The sequence below is a fragment of the Patagioenas fasciata genome, chromosome 19 (genome assembly GCF_037038585.1).
Source record: "Patagioenas fasciata isolate bPatFas1 chromosome 19, bPatFas1.hap1, whole genome shotgun sequence".
Lineage (NCBI taxonomy): Eukaryota > Metazoa > Chordata > Aves > Columbiformes > Columbidae > Patagioenas > Patagioenas fasciata.
In genome coordinates, this window is record NC_092538.1 from 7,071,390 (window position 1) to 7,094,332 (window position 22,943).

The window sequence follows — 22,943 nt, forward strand, 5'->3', positions numbered from 1 at the left end:
TTTGTGAGGCGACACGTTCCTATCAGCTCATAAAATCAGAGTATTGATGATCGCCCTCCTTCTTAAGCAGAATTACAGATGAGGAAAAGGGCTTTTGCTCTTTTCGTCCTCCGTTCCGACGAGTTAAAATAAAATCGTCATACAGGATGTTCTTTTCTTGATGCCTTTCTCTTCATAAAGGAATGAGAAAGGCTGTGACACCATGCAGAACAAAAAGAGCAAAACCAAGTCATTTGAATGAGGAAGGGCAGCTTGGCAATTTGCTTTTATTGGCAGCTGTTCTGTAATTAAAAGTGCAGCAAACAGTTTGGAAAAGGTAATAATGTGTTTGTGAAAGATCCTCCACTCCAGGGCAGAGGTAAAAAGAAGAAAAAGCTCCAATTTTCTGATCTTCCGAGCCATTTCGCAGGGAAATCAGCACAGAAAAGATTGCATATTTGTGATTTTAAAACAGAAATTAAACACAACCTTGAAACGAGAAAAGCTCCGGAGCCTTTTCCATGTAACGTAATTGGCTTGGAACTTGTTGAATGCATGAAGGGAAAGAAGTGAAATTAAACTAATACATTCAGTGGCTCCTGAGTGCTTTGCCAAGAAGGTCTTGAGTGTACGGAGTGTCAACACGCATAGCAGCGTCTCCAGCTTTTATTAGCTGTGAGTATTTTCATTACTGTTTGGCTCTATCAAACTAGCAAGATTTTCTGGATTTCTGACCCAGTTAGTTACACTTCTAGATCATAAGGTTTTGATTAACACCTCATTCATGAAAATCTGCTCTTTTGTCCGGTAGTTTTCCATTGCCACACGTGAGCAGATGGACCCACCAGTCTTTAGATGTGGGAATTAATTTATAAGCGCTTTTTGTTTTTGAGATAGCGAAGAGAAGCCAGGTTTATTTTGCTTCGTTAAAAACTACATATATTATTTTTTTAAAAAAGTCTGTGCCAGATTATAACCAGATATATATATATATATTTGTATTATCTGTATTTTCTACCATGACCTTTCATCGAGGTTTTGATGATTCTGTGCAAGTTTCAGTGAACGTGTTTGACGCTAAAATGGTGTCTGTACCCCAGGTGGTCAAAAATAGTATCACTGTGCCTTTTCTAACATTCTTTTCCTATGTATTTCTTTCCACCTAAATGCTCTAATGCCCTTGGGTAAATCTGCCTTTTTAATGATTTATGTGTCAAAAGCACGGACCAAATCACATGGAAAAAAAAGTTGAATTAGTGTCACCCAAGTGCATCAGCATTTTTTCATGATGAATTTGGCCCTTATTTTAGTTGCATTGCTGATGATCGGAGCTGGGCTGGGTTTGGACAGTAGCCATGTGCCAGAAGAAGGTTTATGTGCTGGGATATTTTTCTGAATGCTTGTACTGTATATAGCCCCTAGTAGTTTGTTTTATTTTGGGGTCTCATGTCTTTACTGAGCATCCGTATGACATCAAGACAAAGTTTCTTTTTTGGTGCTGATTTTGTAGCTACTCCCAGGAAAGCTGGATTTTTATTCACTTTCGTATTTATCATCTGTGAAGGACATATACTCTCTATATACTGCATTAAAGACTTGCAAATACTCAGTGGGAAAAAGACGTGCCTTTTTGGTATGTGTTTCTGTAAGGGTCGTCTTATGACCTAATGTGGAAATCTTCATTTGCCGATACAGCTGCGGGTGATCTCAGGGGATTTTGAATTTCCCTTTTGTTTGTCTTCCTTTCTGGGTATCATCCATCATTCCTAACCTCATGCTGCTTAGCAATAGTAACACTCATGGGACTTGAAGAAAGGATTATAGCAGCATAAAATGGGGAGCTAATTAGAGCTTGTTTCAAAATCAGAATCTAGCTTGAGATAATTGCATATTATCTGGTGATTTAAAAACCCAAGATCTACTGTATTTAGATCAACTAAAATATGCATAAAAGCTTTATTTTCAAAATAAAACATTTGTAACAAGAGGGAGATTACTTCTTATCATCCCTGGGGAAAGAAAATCTGGGAAGAAAGAATCAGAGTGCGATCTATGGTTTACTGTAGTTATGATATTAGCAGACATATTGTGGAATCCTGACAAACCCAGGTTATCCATTACACTTTTATTTATGTAATCTATATTCCTGTAGTATTTTTCAGTACAGAAGCTGCTGAGTGGGCAGGTATTTAACTCTGTACTGGTTAGACCTTCCCATTTCACTGATAACAGAAGGATGCTGTCCCATCGACTGCGCTGAGAGAAACAAAGTGGGGAGAGAAAAGTGCATTTTAGCTCACAGTTCGTATTTGGGTCGCCATCCTGATGTGATACGGGGAAGAGCTCACTGGGTATGTGGTGGAGATGGAGAAGCTCTGACCCCCCACCCATTTGAGATCTTCCCAAATTTGAGCTGTTTCTTTATTGTTGAATCAAAAAGGAGATACGGATTTTTTCACAGTCATTTGCTGGCATTCCAAATTAATAGAACTGTGCGTGGGTAGTTAATGTAGTCTATAAAACGGAAGACAAGGGAGATGACGTGGCTTTTAATAGCTGGACTGCAAGAATTCCTTGTGTTTCGATTGTGTTTGATACCCAGTCTTCGAGCCCTTGCATTTGATTGAGAGGGTTGTCTCCTTTTGTGCTGGTTGCAAATACATTTTTGGAGTTTGGAGCTGAACGACTAAGTGTGTCAGACAACGATCTTCACGCTAACCCCGAACCACGCTGACGCGTGTTGGTGAGGTTTCCACATTCTTCCCGTGCGGCTTGAGATCGCGGCTCTGAAGCAGTTGGCCGTGGCTGTCTTGATTTCCAACCATAGGATATCAGTTGGCTCCTCGTAAGGGCAGCTGTTGTAGTCTGTCTGTAACGCGTGTGATCATATTCTGTGCCATTTCCCTGACATTTGGACCATGAAGCCCTTCCTGGCAGCCTTTCTGGTATCAATAAAGCTGGGAGAATCGCTGTCAAGGCACCTTACTGGGACCTGAGAATGCAGTGTGAAGCCCGTGTTTCCAGTTAGTTCTTAATATAACGTTGGCTATCGTTGCTGGCCATCATCTGGTCGCTTCTGCTTCTCGCCTCCTCTGTCCTCTCCAGGCTGTCCTGCCTGGCCACCGTCCTTTGTCCACCTGCGGTGCTGCGCAAACAGTATTTGCAGAGAAATTCCCGTCCTAGATGGATTATTTTCTGTCCATTGAACCACTCAGTGATTAAACTTGCAGAAGGTGACTCCATCCTCATAGTTTTCCTGTTACAAAAGTGCTAAAGTAAAATATATAATCATAGAGTGAATACTTTTCTAGCCAGATATTCCTTGCATCTGAGTTACAATGAGAAAACACCAACACACTTCTCATGATAACACAGCGAAGAGGAGGCTCATGCTGGATTCTGAAGGGAAATTTAATCACTCTGAAGTGTGGTTTTGAGTTCGTAGCGTTTGTTTTGAAGAAGTTAGCCAGTCAAGTTGAAGCTGTGTTGTATTTCTGTGGGTAATTTGGGAATGTGGGTCCTTTACGCTGACTCCCCTTCGGTGTGTGTGACGGGATCTCCAAGCAGGGAGCTTTGCAGCAGCATTTTGCCTCATTCTCAAAATCTTCGTTTTAAAAGACAAAATTTAATGAATTAATAACATTTTTAAGCTACAAGAAAAAAGAAACTTTCCAGGCTGTTATTGTTGCGGTGCTTCTCAGGTAGATTGGAAGAGTTGCAGGTAGCGTAACAGTTGGTAGCAGGTGGATGTAGTTTGTGAATGCGTGATTCCTCTGTAACTTCAGCATCAACGTGACGTCCTTGCACTCTGTTCAGGCCTTCTTTAAAAGAAATCGTGGCCGTTGAATATTACAGCTCTGTAAATTCCACCGTTCATCATTTCATTACTTATTCCTTCATTTCATTAATTACCAGCATCTTCTTTTCCCTCTGCTTGCTGATTTGGAGATGAGCGGCCTCCTTTGGGGAGGGGAGCCCCGCGTTACCTCCCGTCCCCGCGTGCAGGCCAGCTGCTAACCACAGAGGAGCTGGGTGGAGAACCGTGAGCTGATACGTTAGAAAACCGAATACAGAAATAACTGGAGCAGCACTGAAAGGCGAGCGAGGCCGTCGCGGTCGTGCGGCAGGCCGGGCAGCTCGGGGGTGACGACCGCGATCTGTCCCCCGTGGGCTGGCAGCTGCAGAAGAGGTCGGAAAGGCCCTTCTCTGAAGGGAGCAGATATTGTTTGTTGGTAACAGGAGGCTCTGGCAGCTGGCAGAAGTTCCCCTTGGTCTTCTGGTCGCTTGTGGGAAAAGGAGAGGGCTGCAGGTCCGGCCTTGTGGCCTCCAGCAGTGGGATGGCCATGGCCATGGTGGCCCAGGGCCTCTCCACACAACACCCCAGCCACCGCTCAGCAAATGACAAAATGCTCCTTCAGTGATGAAAATTACCTCGCTTTCAATTCAAATAACAGATAATGGGCTATTTTCCTCCCAAAATATCGAGGAAAAGGTGCGCTAGTGCCCAGTGCGTGGGTTGTTATTCCCGTCTTATGATGGGGATGGAGCTATGGGGCAGGTGGCTTCTCCGCCAAGTGGAAATAAACAGTGTGTTAGACTCTAACAACAAAATCCTCTTCTGATTATAGTGTTGTGTGTTACTTGACAGCAAATCATTCCCAAGAAGAAAAAAAAAAAAAAACACAGAAAATTACTGGTAATTAATATCTTCAGAGTTACCTTCTAGGCTGTCCTTCGCATTAAGGTGCAAGAAAAACTGATGAATTTCTCTCACCTAATTTGATGGATATTGGAGGGTTTTAAATTTGCCAGCAGCCATCCAAGGAAACAGTGAATTGAATAATCCAGTGATTATTTTAAATCTGATGAGAAGCACAATTTGCATTGAAAACAAAGCAAAGTGGACTTGAGATCAAATAAAAATGAAAATAGAAAAATATCGAGTTAATAAGGCTAATGAAAGGAGAAAATATAATGACAGGAAGAAATGAAACGTAGGCCTGATAGTACATGTCCCATGTTAATATTTGTCGGGAGGTTGGGATGGGGCAGCGGTGGAGCTGCCCCTGGCTCCTCTGCCTGGTTCAACACAGGGCAAATACACTTGTGTTTTTGTTTTATGTCCCTTTCTCTCTTTTACCCCTCTGCAACTTGGGCCCTAAAAATAGTGTGAGTTTGCAGTGGCAGATGTTTCGTTTGTCCTTTACGAGAGGACCAAACTTAGCCTCTCATTTGGCACCTAAATAAAGCAGTTTAACTGCCTTTATGGGAACTTCGCAATTACTGTCTATTGAAGTTGCAACATTTTGTTGTGTTTGATGGGGAAGGGTATTATGTAAGCAACACCAGCACCTAGAAAGCCAACAGACCTTGAAAAAGAGAGGATGAACAAGAATGCGCCCAACTGGTTTGGTTTAGGGTTTTTGGTTTGGGTTTTTTTTCACTTCTTCTGATCTGAGGCAGGTGGGTTTTTCTTCTAATGAAGGTTTCATTAAAAAAAGAAAGGCAAAAGTAACTTGGAAGTGCTCGGAGAGCTGTCTGTTGTAAAGGTAAAATAAAATCTAATAAAAGGACAGCAATGGTTTCTCTAATTTTCAGAGGAAAATCTGCACAGAATGCCTGAAGCTGGGTTAGCAGTGGGACTCCCCAGGGGCAACAGAAAGATGTTATAATCAATTACCACATCATAACACTGATGTATGATAATTACTGAGTGTTCCTCCTGAGATAGTGCAGCATTTGGCTGGGATGCGGCTCTTTCATGGTCCACTGCCTGATTAATATGCAAATAATAGGCTGATTGCATGATGAATGCAGAAAATGAGTTCGCTGATAACGTGAGCACCGAAGCGGGAAGATGATAAATTACTTTTACTGACTGTCCTACATTAAGTACCCTTTCTCAACAATTTTATCACAAATTAAGTAAAGCAGTATGGAGAGATTATGAGGATGTGTAAAATAATGTACCTTAATAGCTTTTATAATATTGTTGCGTACAATGTAAATGTCATTTTGTTCCAGCACTTTAGCCAGTGCTCCTCCCGAAGAGGAACATGTTTGGTAGAGCGATGTGCAGGGTCACTCGTCTTCAACTCTTTTCCTCGATGTTAGATGGGGCAGGACGGCAGTCGTTAGCTCAGATCCATCCCATATGTACCTTGCCCGTTGCAAATGAATGTCCGCGTTGTTTAGTGAGGGAGATATATTAGATACATTTCAATGCAGTACACACGTGCATTCTGCTTCCTACTGTCATCCGAAGCAGACAAGAGGTTAAAATCGCAAAGGAGGATCTAGAAATACCTTCACACTCAGGCTTAGGATAGAGGACGGCAAACAGCCATAAACATGGTAACACACTGGTCTCTGATCACAAGGTCAGCAAGTCAACAAAGTCACCATAAACTGCAGCAGAACCTCTAAAAGCTCTAACTCTGTTTTCCAAAAGGTATTGTGCACGCGTTTATTTTGATTATACTAAAAATATAACTGTGGGGTTGCAGCATCTTGGTTGATTGCTTTCATGACATATTTGTTTTAATATTCAGAAAATCCCTCATAAAGCTTCTGCACACAAGCTGTTTTGATAATAAGGTTATTGGAAATATTTTCCAGCAGTTATTTCTAAATATTGACTTCTGACTAAGTTACAGAAACACGGCAAAATCTGAATATTAAATAGAGATTAGCAGAGTGGAGCAATGTCTTTTAAAGCAGACATGATTTTGCCATTAATCACCCAATTTGGAATATGATTCGTTTTTAGAAAGGGTTTTTTAGTTGTTTAACAGTGATATGTACTCAAAGACCCTACTTTAGGCTCGGGAAGCTGTGCGGGAGCAGATCGGCATCCGAGGAGGTTCTCCCCACGTTCTTGCTGTGTGTTCACCTCTTCTGTAGACATCCACTGATGGCCAGTGAGGCTGGGGAAGGATTTGGGGCTGTTGGCCTGACCTGAGTGTTGCTCTGCTGTTTCCAAGTGTCTCTACATCCAACTAAAACAGTTCTCAAGTTCCTTTTTCTTTTTTCTTTAATTCATTGTATAATAGCACTTAAAATCATAACTACATAGGCTTTGTACTTCCCCGCAGACCGTTTCAAAAGTGTCCCTTAATGGGAGGTGTATCAGGCGGTGTGTTTGTCCCAGGGGCTGGTGGGTCTGTTCCAAAGTCTGATGGATCTCAGAACTTTTCATTTTAATTGATGAACTCCAGTCGCATCTTTCTGCCCACGATTCTGGACATGCTGGTTGTTCAGACCACACTTGGTAGCGACCTGTGCTCCCTATCCCAGCCCACCCTGCAGCAAACAGCCAAGTACCAGAGTCCTAATGAAGGAGAAACGTGGTGATTTGAGTTTATGCACTTTACAGTCGTCCAGCTCTCTGCGAAATGCTCAGCTGTTCCTCCTTCACCAGTACCTGGATTTGCATCCCCACGTCTGGGCGCAGCATGGTGCGTCTATTGTACAGAACGGAACTTTTTGGCTGTGGAGGTGTTTTGCATCAGTGGGGTGCAACACGCCCCTCGGAGAGCGATAGGCACTTGCTGATACAAGATGTGCACTCGAGGGATGTGTGTTCACCAGCCAGGGTATTCAGTGATACCTTCCTGCAGCAGCCAGAGAAAAAGGGGTGAGACCCAAGTGATGATGCTGGCATTTTGCACATGGCAAAGGCTTTGGAAAAGACAGGTGTGGGGAGGAAGATCTGACGCGATCGAAGCTCTGGAGCTGAGCACAGTGGTCCCCTGGCCTTGGTTCCTCACCACACGCTATCCAGGGTGGGCAGGCAGGGGTCACACAGCAGCCACACGTGCTTATAAAGTTGTTTGGGTGGCCCTGGGCACAGGGTGTTCTTCAGTTGTCGTTCTGCAAGCAACATGTAACTCACAAGGCTGCACTTTCCTCATTATGCTAACGCTGGGACTGGCATTAAAAAACAATCCTTTTGCCAATGGGCTTGCACTGCAGGCGAGATCAGGAAAGAGATCCAGACTCCTGTTCTGAGTCCCTTCCACCCGTTCTATGTCACAGGTATATGGCAGCAGGTGGCTGTTTTTCAAATCTGGTTCACAGATTTGGGTCCCCCAAGCACTTGGGACATCAGGATTTGGGTTCAGTGTCAGGCGAAAATGGAGATAAAGGATGGTGCCAGGCCAGGAATAACTTACACTGATGTTGGAGCTGGTTCTCAGTGATGAAGTTGCGATCCTACCGTGGGTTTGGGCACAGTAGTGGGATTTCCAAGGCTGGCTGAGGAATTGGTGGTTGCACATTCATTGCCTAATTTCTCTGAGTACCTTTGACTGTCCACTGTAATTCTTTAACGATACTCAGAAGCAGGTTTTTTTCAAGTACTTCTAATGTTCACCTTCATCATTGAGATAGTTTTATGTGCTCCTGTCATTTAACGTCTGTGCAGAATGAGGACCTTTATTTTTAGCATTGCCCCAGTAATTGCAGAGTTAAGCCAAGCTGGTTTCCTCCCTGTTCGGGGCAGACACGCATACATCCGCACACTTTCCTAAAGGGCTTTTCTTTTGACCCCTCCCTGCCATCCACATAAAGTTCCCTCTGAGCCAAGACCCAAAATAACATTTTCCCCAAAGTTATAACATTTGCAAAACAAACAAACAAAATCTCCACGGTCATAGTGGAAATCTGCAATCGTAACTATAGCAGGCGTTTGCAACTATAACTGCAGGTACCTACATACTTTACATCATTATATGTGCACACTGTAGGGAGGTTTGTGTACTCCCCACATATAACTGTGGGAGTTTATAACTATAGGGAGGATCATATTTTCATAAGCCACATTAATTTGCAAGCTGTGAATAGGCAAGGTTCACTCACTTAAAGTAAATCCACCAAAACCACTACCTGCGAGAAAACATTCAGCTTTCCCGGGTATTTTCATTTAATTAGTCAGAAGAGGGATGTGTTGCAGTGCGGTTCCCACAAATACCGATCAGATTTATTACACAGTTTAAACTTGCATTCCACCACTGTTAGCGATGAAAGTTGTTACGGTGTTCAGAAGATCCTGCAAAGATGGATGTTGCTGAAGGTAGAATTAGATACAAGGTCGGTGAAGAAAAAAATCTATCCCTGAAATTTGCAGACCCTGGGAAACAAAATCACATCTTTGTCCTGAGGATGTTGGTGCTGATCAGCTGCATGATGAGGTCCTGATTCTCAGGCCAGCACACCCTGGGTTTTGGTCTAGAAATTGGATAGAATGGGCAGCCTGATCATCAGGGGAAAGCAGCAACTAATCCAGTCCCAGTATGAGACACTTTGATCTCAGGCAACCTGCCAGGTCTGTTGTTGTCCATTAACTCATCTGCACGAGGAGGTAAACGCAGGCCCTGAAGTAGCAAATGCTCTTTTAAGAGGTTGTGGAGAAATCTCCTGTCCCCGTTTGTCTGCTTTCATCTTCCCGGATCGTTTGCCATAAAGAGAAGCAGCAGAGCTGGGGATGCTCCGCTGGGCGCGGGACGTGATCATTCTCACTGTTCCTCCGTAAGGAACTTTGACTGGTTTGGCATAGACCCGAAGCCCGAGCTTTGGACATTACGGGAAGTGGTGCATCAAACCAAGCGCCGCTTAAATCATGTTTGGGTTCTTGTCGGAATGTCACAGAGTACCCTGTCATTTTGTTTTAGCAACTTGTCCTTCCAAATGCGCAGTTCGCCTTATGGCATGCCAGCAGTAAAAATGTCACTTGCAATAATTACTTTTTGGTGAAAATGCTTGCTGACTTCCTACCTTCAAGCTGTTTTTTACACAGTGGGGAGATAATAAGAAATGACTTTATCCTGACTGCTCAAATGAACACTAAATGGAATTTAGGTTATTATTACTGCAGATAGAGGACTGCGTATTGAAATTTAAATAGTGGATCAGATAAAATACAGAGATTTGTCTCTGAAAATTATAGTGGATCTGCTTTTTTCAATCCACTTCACTCTGAAACTTAAGACAGCTGTTGCCTGCCTGCTGTCTTTAGAATATAATATTTTTCATAATCCTTTTAGAGGCCCCTGAATACCTTCTGTGCTTTGCATGGTCTTCCCCCACTTCTCCATGTTCTGTACCTGGTTCCCCGTGAGTCCTTTTCCAGCTTATTAGCTGAGCTCGTGTTAGGAACAAAGGTTGGGCGGTTGATTTTCCCTGCGGTTCCTGAGCTGCACCAGTACAGAATGCTCCTTACGGACGGGCGCTGGGAGAAAAGCTCAGGGTGTTGAGCTCGTGTTCAAATCTTCACCCCAAACTTTCGCTTTGCAAGTGGACGTAAGGTCAGTTCGATGCTGTGGCTGTAGGAGTCCAGGCAGGGTCTGAGCAAAAGCAGCAAACCTGCAGCTCTCGAAACGTGCACAAGAAATTAAACAGGAGGGATCCGCCCACGCTGGCAGATCGCAGCGTGATGCCTCTGGGACCGGTGAACATGCACCCGTGTCTCAGCACCGCTCCGTCATTGAGATACCCCTGTGGAGGGGGATGCACCCGGGACTGGTGTCAGGTCATGTAGACATCTGTGGTTCTCTGGGGAGGTTGTAGCAGGCGTCACCTGTGAGTCTTTGCATCTGAGGTGTCCTGAGCTTGGAGAGGAGGATCCAGCTGAAGCGTTGGTGCATCTCAGCTACACTGTGCTTCTGACTGGAGGGCCGCGTTAGATTACTTCCTGCGGCCGGAAGAGCTCCAGTACATCACAAAAACGGTCCTTCTTGACCAGTGCCCTGCAGTTTCGCAGAATTTAATTAAATGTGCATGCAGCCGAGCTGGTGACCCTCGGGAGGGCAGCCCAGGGCAGCCTGTGGTTCGTTATACCCTGTAGGGGTTTTGCGACATTACGCTGGCAGAACACAATCAGACCTCATAGAGGAATGTGTCAGGTTGATAGTGTGTTGGGGGAAGTGTTTTCAAGTAGTTTGCAGCCCACCAACGGGATAATCGTAGTCCAGAACGTTCTACAGCCATTGTTCAAGTAATTCAGAACCTGGGATCCAGCACTGGGGACCTGACCTCAGTGTGGGGGCGGGAAATCTTGTAGTTTGAAAAGAATAAGAAAATCCAATATTAACTTCATGAACACCGCTATAACCAGTGGACTGAAACTGGAACTGTCGTTTCAGGCTTTCTCTCATTTTCCAGAACGCTGTCACAATAGGAGCTATGGGGAACGTGTAGAGGATGGATGGGACCATGTTTTGGCCTCATCCATTGCGCTAAGGAGTGCAAGACCATGGAAGATTATCTGTGTTCGTGTAACTAAGGCCAGGTCAATTTGTTATGGTTCTCCGCCAGTTTTGTGAAGTGCTCACACAGGCCCTAGTCCTATATGCTAAATTGTTTGCAAAGTTTGTTTAGTTTCTTAAGTAATAAGTGCTCAGGGAGGGGGAGGGGAATGTCCAAGCTGTGATGACAGTTTGGTGTTTTGTTGCTGTAAGATGATCATTCAAGCAGCAATGTTATATTGGGAAAATAGTATTTAAAAAGAAAACATAAGGCGTTTGTATCATCTTGACTTGGTTTCCATTTGTTTATGTATCTTCGTGTAGATTATGCATCCCTCTCTAGTATTACAGTAGGATAAAACAAAACTGGGGAGTTTCCTGACTCAAGAATAAGGACCATGTGCTCTGCCAGGAGTGCCGCGTTCCCCAGTACGGCTCCCTGGCCTTCGCAGGCTGCATCAGATGTGTTTGTCTTTATGTAGACAGATTTACCTTCCCTGGATGGCCGTAGCTCTCTCCTACCTCATCTCATCAACGTGAAGCAACCACCGTTGGTGTCTCTGTTGTCTTCGTGTTTTCACAGTGAACGGCGGCCAGTTGCATTTGCCAAATATTTCAGCTTGCTGGCCCATTTCTGCGGGCATCGCTTCCTAGCGCTTCATTTGCATTTGATTATTATTTTCTATGCTGCACATTTGAATGTGCTTTTAACAATCGGTTGGACGTGGTGGGTCAACACCAGGTACCCACCAAACCGCCCCATCACCCCCTCCTCAGCAGGACAGCGCAGGGAGAAAATAGGGTGGGAATAGAACCCTGTGGGTCAAAATAAAGGCAGTTTTAACAAAGCAAAAGTCACGCACTGAAGCAAAGGAGAAGATTTTGGGCTTTTGCTTCATGTTTTTAAACTGGATGCAGGCTGTTGGTGAGCAGAACGCAACACTACTTTGGTATAGCAAAGTTTATCTGGGAGTTATTAAAGTAGCTTCATCAATGAATAGTAGCTCTGGGATTCGTAGGGTGTGCATGGTGGGATACACACAGCCTGCTGTGTCCTGGTTTTGTTAAAAACAAGTTTCTCTTTTAGTGAATTTGCCTGTCAGCTAAAACCTTCATGTTAGCTGCATTTTCCTGGAGAACCCAACACATGTTTTGGTTAAACCTAGCAATGGAATGCAAACTTATTGATAAGCACGGATGGACATCTCGCGAGAGGGGCAACGAGAAACTGATGTCCGAGAGACTGACCAACGGTGTATAACATTCCATTCACGTGAATACTTCATATAAAAGTGGGAGATCACGAGGATCCCGTCCCTTTTTCCCTTTTTTTCCTCATGGCTGACATTAGGAGAGGACCTTGCTGGTCGTCCCTGCGAACTGAGGCCAGTGAGAGACTGAATCCAGCTCCGGTTGGCTGCAGAGTCTAATCCAGGACTTTGGGTGCTGGCTCTGCAGTTGCTGAGACTTACAAGATTGGTTTTGTATATTTTGTATTATTTTCTCTATTCTTATCAGTAGCATTAGTAAAACATCTTTAACTTTTCCAACTCTCTTCTCTCTGTCCTTCTTTCCCTCCCGATCGCCTGTCCTGAGTGGGAAGGGGGGAGAGGGAGGGGCAAAAGGGGGAAGTGGGGGGGAGAGGAGGTTAACAACACATCTGCCAGGGATTGATTGTCACCCCGCACTCTTAACCCTCGACATGCTGGAATGCGGGTTTACACTCATATTGACAAAATTATCTCTTCCTCACTAAATACAACATGTAAACCTTCCCTGAACATCACTTACACACTCGTAAAAAACTGGATTGCTCTTACATTGGTGCTATTTTTCACTGAAGTCTGGGGTTAAAAAAACAGAGCATGGTTTAAAGAAATAAGCTTTTAATGCCTTACTTTCATTGGAAATGTTGAATTGCTGCTTCTGAAATCTTAATGTGTATTTTTCAGATGTCCCGAGTTTGTTTCTTTGTCCTGTGAGGAACTTGAGCGAAATGAATACAGACAAATTATTTCATAAAACCTGTGAAATGGCTGTGGATTGACAGTTAAATCTGTAATAGTGAATACATTCCATTTTCCCCTTTGTTCTGTCAGCAGTCACTTGTGCTCTAAATGTCTATTTAATTTTTTAAGTAGATTAACTGGAAATGTTTGCATTATTTGATTCTTGAATTGAATTTTCCAAATAATGGATCTTTTCCTCAAATATTTATGTGATCTTTAAAATGTTTTTTCCATAAGAGAAAAATGCTAAAAATGAATGGGGAACATATTTAGAGTTATTTGTAGTATATGCACATAATGCCTCGTCTGAAATCGCTGTACACTTGCCTTTTGTTGGGGGGGAAATAGGCAGTTTGTCATCTGTGCTGCCTTCCAAAATTAGATTCAGATAATCCTACCTTTTTGAGTAAATAAACACCAGATTGGTCTTAAAAATGAAATTTGAGTAAGCTCTTGATATGTGATATAAAGAATAAATAAGCTAATATGTGAGCAACGTGAAGCATTTCAGTGATAGATGATAATATAGATTACCTTTGTTGTTTGCATAATTAGGCTGGGCAGGAAGAGGAAGAGAAAAGCATCAGTAAATGCTTTTGTTTAGTCCTGTGCGGCTGGAGGTTTGGGGTTTTTTGGGGTATTTTTCTCTCCGTGCTCCATGTGTGCATGTGGTTTGCAGTGCATGGATGAGGAATCGTATAGGAAATTTGCAGCTGCTCTAGTTATTCGGTAAGATTTGTATAAGCTGGCACAAGGGACAAAATTAGAGGGAACTTGAATGAGTGCCGTGTGGTTTATTAGCCAGGCAGCCATAATTTTGACCTTGCTGTGGGTTAAAGGACACAGACCTGAGAAGAAATCTGTTTATCATGTAGGGAATTCGTGCCGTCCCTGACAGTGTACAGTGAACAAGATGGATGATCTGCCAAATTGGTCCCTCGCATGGGTGAATCAGGGCAAATTTACAGTACAACTCCTTTGCTTCTCCCGATACCAAAATAACATTTGCTGGGTTTTATATTCGGTTGTGTGATGACCCAGGGTGAGCAGAGGAAAGGAATAAGATTTGTGGGATCCCTATTGCCTTAGAGATTTATATACACCTTGCTTTCCTTTTATGTCTGCGCCTTCTGCATCTCGCATAAAGCACTAGGGAAGAAGTTCAGTTGCTTGGTTTGAGAGAGCAACTTCATGTCAGGGATCCCCTCTTAAATGCAGCATCATGAGAGCTTCCGTTGCCTTAAGACCACAATTACATTGTGTGATTAGAACCCTGCTTAGTATTTCCCTTTAGTATTTGGGATACGTTTCCCTGCTGCAGGAGGTATATGTTCAGTAATGATTTGATAGTATTCTGGATAACAAAACACACTTGAAAAACAGCGTGATTTGCTGTTGGCCGTGGCCATGGTGGTGATGGGACCTGAGGCTGCGGTGAGCCCCGCTCAGGAAAGCCCAGCTCTGTTGGATGGACTAAGTTCTGGATGCTCCCCAGCCTCATCCTCGCGCGACTGAGAACCTTGTGAGCTTCCCTCAGAGCAGTCGAGACCAATCCACTGATGTATGAGTCCCAGATACACGTGATGAACCGTGTCGAGTGATGAGATGTGAGGCAGCAGAGCCACGAAAATGGGAGAGAACTGGGAACAGAGCAATTGCATGTGTTCTTTATCTTTAGAAGGGGCTTGTTCTTCTAAAGCACATTGTCTGCATGTTGTTGCTTTAAAGAAATGTTTAGACTATAGCCTTAGATGTCTGGATTTTCTGTGTAATCTCGGTACATTCCGTTAGAGATAAATGTGAATTTATTAGGGGAAAACAACACTTTGTTCAGAAGCTATTGTTGGCAAATGAACAGATTGAGAAAGCTTTCTTTTAAACCGAGTGTCACAATTACAGATTTGGGTGTCTCCTGATCCGCTAGCTATGTTGAATTCTCAAACACGCTAATTAATACAACATAATCACAAACTGTATTTTAATCTTGTGAAGTTTTTCTGGGCAAAGAGAAGTGCAAAAATGTGATGCGAGTGATGAGAAACAAAATGAAATCAATAACACTCTCAAGATATAAAGTTGTAGCAGTTGTGGAAAATCCCTCAGTGACGCTACAAAATAGCGGCTGAGTGAGTTTCTTACAAGTCGCGGAAGGAGACTTAAACTGGTTTATAACAGTAGATTTAAGAGCATTCTGATACAAAAATGTTGTGGAAAGCAAAACTATGAGAGTTCCTGACCAAGGAAATTTCTTGCAATCTTACCGACTATTGCACTACTTCTTTTCTTGATTTTTCTTTGTATTTGTGCATCTTGTTTTTATAAGCAAGCAGAGATGACTCAAGATAAAATTAGGAAATAATCCTGTTTTTAAAAAGAGGTTTTTTAGCAACCAAGTCATATCAAGTAACATTTTGCATACTAAGGCATTTCTTTAAGTAGGTAGAATGTAAATGAGAAGGAAAGTTAAATATCCTGCAAGCAAAACATTACAATTATGCTAAAGTGGGGACTTCTTTTCTTCTTCTTTCTTTAATCACAGAAAGCACTCCAAAGACCTCTGCCAGTTGCAGTCCTGCTCCTGAATCTCCCATGAGTTCCAGTGAATCGGTGAAAAGCCTGACTGAACTGGTACAGCAACCCTGTCCCGCTATAGAGACCAGTAAGGATGGCAAATCCCAGGAAGCCAGCGAGCCGCCTGCTTCTGAATCGCAATCCACAACCCCACTGCCGCTCTCGGGCCACTCGGCGCTCAGCATTCAAGAGCTGGTTGCCATGTCCCCCGAGCTGGACACGTACGGCATTACGAAGAGGGTCAAAGAAGTGCTAACGGACAACAATCTTGGTAAATCGCTTTATTGCTCATTTCTTGGCCAAAATAAAATGGAAGCGTCCGTGCTTTTGTTTTTAAGCTGTATTTCAGTAGGTGTTTACAAGCGTATTTGGGTTTGACACTGGCCTAAGCTTTGATCTGTTAAAAGATATATATATATTTTTAAACCAGTAGAAAAACCTTTCCAGTTATCACACTTTGCTTAAAATGTCATCATACCCTTGTTCTTAAGCCCTGCTGCGGGCTCACCAGCCAGTACTGCTCCCACCTCCCTAAACACAGTGCGGCAGGGACACCAAAACCCCAAAACCAGGGAGATCTCCCCTTTGGAAGTGCTGATTTCCCCGGGCTTGCAGACTCCAGGCCCCCCAGCATTTTAGGCTTAGGTGACATAGAGGATTCAGGCACGACTGGAAAGGAGTGTGCATCGCAAGCAACATATAGCATACCTGTCGAGCTAGGAAGGTCAATTCAGACTCAGCTGAGGTTTAGATGAACCTGTAGGTAAGTGTTTGGGGCCATCCGGTTATTTTGCTTAGGGATGTGCAAAGCTAAAGCTGCTTTTGCTTGCAAATGAGTTTTTGGGTGTCGAATTAAGTGTAATGTCCAAATATATACTTGGAATAGTCAAAGGAGTATGGGAAACCTTTAGGTGTCCTTTGAAGTCCCTGGCAGGAGGGCAGCCCCGGTGTCACCTGCTTCTGGGCTTAGCGTGGGATTCATCTCACCTGCATTCAGATATTCAGAGTAGATGGCTGAGATGGTTGGGATGAATCACTCTCCAGAAGTACCAAGTTCTCTCCATTCACTACAGATGGGACCAAAAAGATAAGTTTAGATTTAGACTGATGCTGATACTTAGTGAGAAGAATTCCATCCGTGTTATCTGAACGTTGTGTCTTCATAAGTAAAAACTCCTTTATTTTACTATGTAAGGAAGCCCTTTTTTTGGCTAGACAAAGAATAATGTTATTCTCTTAGATTTTTTTCTTCTTAAAGGGAAAAAATACTGGGATGGGGGAGGTTGCAAGTTCTCATTTGACGTAGTTTGGGAAAAGTTACGTACTTGGCATGAGATTGCGTTCCACTGAACCCAGCAGAATTGCTGGCTCATGCACATTGACATGGGCAGATTGTAGTTGCTCATTCAGTGGGGATTATTTAGAGATAAAGCCACAAGTCATGGTAAGGGTTTGCAGGTTAAAGCCCCTGGTTCTTGGGCTAAAATTGCTGTTGACTGCTGTACCTGCTCTGATGTTCCAGGCAGCTTTGAAAAAGTATTTTTGTTGACATTTGCTTTGATGCCATTTTTACTTAGTCTTTTTTATTTCCCATGATTTTTGTTTTCCTACAGTGTGGCTGACAAGCCTAAAAAGCAGCAGAAGAGCCAGGAAATGTGCCCCAAACCCTGCATTAGGTGTGGAACCAGTTTCAATGTCTCCTTTTGCGCCCTCAGTGTGCGAGTGCACCAGATTGACTTGGTGCATGGGTTTTTCTGTCTTAGGCCACGGGGCTCTGTGAACATGTCTGAGGTGACTGGTGGTGACTCAGTTGTTCCAACATCATCAGCCAGTAAAGACCACAGTTGTGCAAACCCATCCAGATGTGTTTGGCAGGTGTCTCCTCCCATGCCTTTTAGCATTTGTTCAAGAGTCGTCATTTTAACAAGGGATGCTGGTAGCATTAACACTGAGGTGTTGCAGGTATTCCTAACCCAAAATGTTGTAGCATCATCAGTGATTCCCTGTTGGGCAACATATAGACTAGTGAAGGAAGCAAATGAAGGGCTGCAAAGGTGGTGGTTTTGCAGAAAGGGCCAGGACTAGCCATGAAACCAGCACAACTTACAGAAAGTTTGTCCATGAGGAGCTACATCAGTGGGAATAAGCGTGAAGGGTGTTGGGGTAAAAGATGGGAGGGAGAATTAGCAGGAGTTTTAGGAAACCTGTACTTAAAAATATTCCAGTTATTACCAGTGATGAAGATGGAGCGTGATACACCTGCTGCCTCCTAGAGTTAGTCCTAACACATTCCCCATTATCTTGGGAGCCTTTCAGGTGTTTATCCCGTCCTGAGATAAAATAAACAACACAAACATCTTTAGCTTTGTTCTTAGCACCCAGAGAACATGATGTTATCTCCCTCCATGTTTGCATTTTTAATTTTTAGGCTATAGTTTGAAGTTCATTTCCTTTAACAGAATTGCTCGTACCTGCTCTGGGCTGTTTGTTCCCAACCCTTTTGCAAATTTGTGCCAGTGTTCCTGTTCATGTGGCCACATAATAAGCCGGACCAGTTGGTCTGAGTTGGAGGATCTTTAAAGTAGTTGTCTGATCTTGCAAGTAGCTGGCAGGTTTAAGAGTAAATGGATAATGCTTTACTGATGTTTTTAAATACGAATAAGGAGTATGTTAACACTGCAATACACACAGTTTAAAATTGACCCTGTACTACTGTTTTTGTTGGCTATTTCTGATATTGAGGGTAGTGGAAAATCACTTATTACTTAGGAACTTAAGTGAGTTCCGAATTTAGGTTTCTGTTCAGTCTGTAAGGACCGTTTTCAGGGTTAATTTCAGAGCTTATCAGCAGGGTATTTCATGTTAGCCCTATTGTTGTTTCCCTTTTCTGCCTTTCATTATCTCAGCTGCTTCCTCCAAAAGCTTTGCAGGCTCACTTGCCCCTTGGGACATTCTGCAGCTTCTAGGTGGTCCAAAATTCACTCTTCTCCCCATACAGGAGAAAAAAATTGGCCAGGCCAAAGGTTTTGAGGTGTTTTTGAAGAGGGGGAGGAGATTCATGGAATGAAGCACCCAGGGGAGGGGTTTACGGAGCAGATGTTCTCCACAGTCTATTTGTGACAGGACCAGACAAGGCTGTGAAGACAAGAGCTGATGGTGCTATTGCAAGCGTGGGCATGTCCTGCAGGAGCTGTAGGAGCACAAGCCCCTGCATATCTGCATCATCCCTTGGGGATCTTGAGGCTGCTGGCACCGCTGGGCAGTGGAGGAAGAGCGATCTGCGTTGGGTTAGGGAGGGCATTCAGAAGCTACAGATCAGACACGAGACCCCGAGGCCTAAACCTTGGTCCTTATGATCTCTGGGTTACCTTGAAAATACACGATAGCTGCGCTTCTATCAGAAATCACCGGTGGTGACTCAGAGGACTTCAGGCTCTGTCTTGTAACAAAAGCTCATGCATATCAAGGCAGTTTAGGCAGAGCACTGAAGTGAAAGGTTTTAGAAATGCAGCTGTATGGTTGGGCTTGAGCTGCACAGACCCTTTCCACAGTTCTTGATAACTTACATCTTAACCATGTAGAACTAGGGTTCCTGGTGCACGTACAAACGCTGTACATTGAAAAAAGCGTATGTAGTTTTTACCCTGCTAGACAATAGCGTTTTGAAAGAGAACTAAAATTAGGTATTTTTAACTAGAAGTACTGTAGAGGCTGTAAGAAAAACTGAAAAAGCTGTTAAATTGTGAAACGTTGTTATCTGCAGTTGGTAAAACAGTTAGAAGAGCACAGATAGCACAGCACAGCAAATACGCACACGTGTCTCTGAGGACACTGACATGACCGTTGCTGCATGGGGGGGTTGCATTGGTCTTGGTTCATTGATTGCGTGAAATGTCTGGATTCCCCTGCTGGAATTAAGCTGTTGCACTGCCCTCCTGCCAAAGAGTTAAGTGGCCTCTCTGCTCTCACTAGTTGCCTGCTCAGCAAAAAGTGCAGTTTACTTTTAATCTCATTAATTTTATTTTTTGCGCACTGTTTCACTATAAGGTCCTGGTCCCCAAAAGTGCTGAGCTCCCCTCTTTACCATAGTCAGATGCTAAGGATTAAACTGAAGCTCAATATTTACACTTTTGGGGCGGTGGGGAGAGTTTTATTCTTCTAAATGTTTCTTTTGGGTTTTCAATTCTGAAGTAAGACTAATTGAGGAGTGATTTTAGTTAGCCTCGTCTCTCAGCTGAATGAATTCATGCCATTTTTCAATTTCGTATTAGGTCAGCGTTTGTTTGGGGAGACAATCCTAGGGCTGACACAAGGCTCTGTCTCAGACCTTCTGGCTCGCCCGAAGCCCTGGCACAAGCTGAGTCTGAAGGGACGGGAACCCTTTGTCCGCATGCAGCTGTGGCTGAACGATCCCAACAACGTGGAGAAGCTGATGGATATGAAACGAATGGAGAAAAAAGGTAACTGGGACTGCTGACTCACGTTTGCTGTGATTTCGAAGATGACCGCGTCTTTTAGAATTCTCCATAAATAGTATAGAGGCAGCATTGATCCAGTAGTATGACGGTTATGCAAAAGGACTTCATGACGGCTTTTTCATAGCCTTAGTTGGTGCTAGCTCAAGCAGATACATCTAAAAAAACCCCAAAAACATATCCACCAGCTGTCATGAAATCATTGCTATATTCTCCTGTAGATTAATTACTGAGGCCCTGGTGTATCGCTCATAACTTGCCTTACCAAATGAGAAATGCGAGTTTGAGAGCTGGCTGTGGGTTATTAGTTAATAGGGCTGCAGCTGGTCACAGATGTTGGGCTGGAAGAAGTGTGCATTGATTCCTGAGAGAGCTTCTTGCCAGTCCTGCACTGGTGGTCGCTAGGAGGAGAGAAAAATGCAGCCTTTTTGAAAAGGTATTTGAAAATAGTTAAATTTGCAGCCTTTATAGGGATGGGGAAAGGTGATTGTGTTAATATGTGCGGTCATGAGTACGTACCTGTGAGAGATCTAAGGTGTTATTGGGTGTTCTAGTAGGGAGTATATGCTGAAAATTTATCCTACTCTCTATATTTTAAATTCATTACTAAAAACCAATGATTATTTAGAGCCCTGGTTTTAGTATGTTCTTGTGATTTTGTAAGAGACGCTCTTAGGCTGCCATTATCAGCAGTTATCTAATTAATGATATATACATCTTTCAAGCTATCCCTTAATGATATTAGTACCGACAGCATTAATCGTGTGCACTGAAAGCGCTGCTGTTGACTGATGTCCTGAAAGCATTAACGCATTTGATCAAGAACTTGGTGATTATATTAAAAATTGCAGTGAGGGAGCTTCTGGGAAAATTCTGGTCTTTTAAGAAGAAATTCAAGTCCTTGTCATAGTAACCAGTATAATATAATGCAGCGGAGTATCTTATCACACGTGGTGTATGATCTTCCACAGGGAGTCAAATCCACTTGGGTTTCCCACTTACCACTGTAAACCAAAGGGAGCCACAGTGTTTCTCGCTGCATTAGAAATATGGCAGGAATAAAATTGTCAACTAGCTGGATTTTTATAGCCTCAAAGAGAATATCGCCCATAATGCAGGAAAATAAAATAAAAATAATTTAAAAGTAGTACTGACAATGTCCTTTCAAAAGTATTTTCTAAACTGGATTCTTATCAAATACTGTGCAATACATATGCTGTATAGATGGCACCTGAATAGAGATAAGGCTGTAAATCATTGGAGACTCTGCACTGAGCTCCTGAACTATGTAAGTGCTGTCTGCATAGCAGAGCACTCTAAAGTGAATTCAACCCTGTATTTTCTGCAAAATCCTTTCATGCGGGTAAGGATCCTGTGATTTAACCTTTTAAATTGCTCTAGAGCCACATTAAGAATTCAACTTAATGTCAGTTAAAGAACAATGCAGCTGGATCTGCTACCAGCGAAACATTATTATCAATTATTTCTCTGCCACATTTTATTAAGGGAGTAAATTAATAATTATGATAAAGGTGAGCCAAATATATCTTTTTTACCCTGTTCTACCAATTTGAAGCCTGTGCTATGAATGTCCATTTTAAGAGGCTGTGAGAATTCGCAGAGTACATTAAGTAACCTGTGTGGAGGAAGCCGGGGGTTCGTGCTCACGAGGCTGAGACACCGCAGCACCTTTTCTGCTTCGGGAGGGTTCGTTCCTCTGCCTCATAACTGCGGTGCCTGCGCTGCTGGTAGCGTCACACTGCTCGCTGAACAGAACCTCAAGCCTGCTGTCAGGAGAAAATTTAATTCCCTTTATTTCCCCATTATTTCGCTTTGTAATAATCTTGTTCAATACTGCATAAGATAAAAATTATATTAAAAGGGGCTGTGTTTCACCTCGGTGGGCAGCCCCTAGTTCTGCAATAGTGTGTGCTGCGGCTGGAGCTGAGCACGTGCTGGGGAGTGTTCCCAAAGGGATGCGGTGATGTCGGAATGGGGAAGAAAGGTGGTAGAATTCAGGAGACAGAGCTCTGGCCTTGACGAGTTGGTCTCTACCCACATCAAGACCTTCGCTCAAATTACTGTTTTTTCATTCCATAGGTCTCCTGAGAAGTGGAGACCGATCACAGGAAAAAATCAAACTTCTCCAAAAATCAAGCGTGTTTCCGACTTGCAGTGTGAGCCTTGCTGTCACTGCACATGTGCTGAATGATCTCCTTATGTTGTCTACATGCGGCACATATGTTTAAAATAAGAATTCAAAAGGAAAAGCTTTTATAAACGTCATCTAAAGTTTCCAGAGAGCACCATTAAAGCCTAAAGCTTGGGTGCTAGTTCAGCACGTGGCGAAGTGCCAGGACTGTGCCTTTGGCCCCATGGAAATTTGTTCTGATAGTGTGTTATCCTCCAGAAAAACAACTGGTTGTGACAGGACAGTGGGACATCCCCTTCATTTTTCTGTTAAGAAAACAACGTGCATTTAGATAATTTGTTCCATTCACATGAAAGAGACCCAAATAAGCTCTTGCAACTTTTGTGACCCCAGCATGGGTTACAAACACAGAGGTAGACGTAGGGTGGGAAATATTTCCCGAGCTGTCACAGCTCTGTGCTGTCCTTAGGAGTCTAAAGATGAGAGCTCTGACCTGCCAGCAATGCCATCCTTT

The 22,943-nt window shown here is 43.3% G+C and overlaps 1 protein-coding gene across 7 annotated transcripts in view; it reads left to right on the forward strand.

Annotated features, from left to right (window-relative positions):
* CUX1 (cut like homeobox 1) overlaps positions 1-22,943 on the forward strand; it is a 264,153-nt gene that overhangs the window by 201,727 nt on the left and 39,483 nt on the right. For 6 of the 7 annotated variants that reach the window (XM_065853071.2, XM_071816982.1, XM_071816983.1 and 3 more), the window contains 2 exons: positions 15,771-16,073; positions 20,074-20,262. The exons of the other annotated variant lie outside the window; for it this stretch is intronic. In XM_065853071.2, coding sequence (XP_065709143.1) covers positions 15,771-16,073; positions 20,074-20,262 — 492 coding nt within the window. The remainder of the gene's footprint in view (positions 1-15,770; positions 16,074-20,073; positions 20,263-22,943) is intronic. 7 annotated transcript variants of the gene reach the window in all.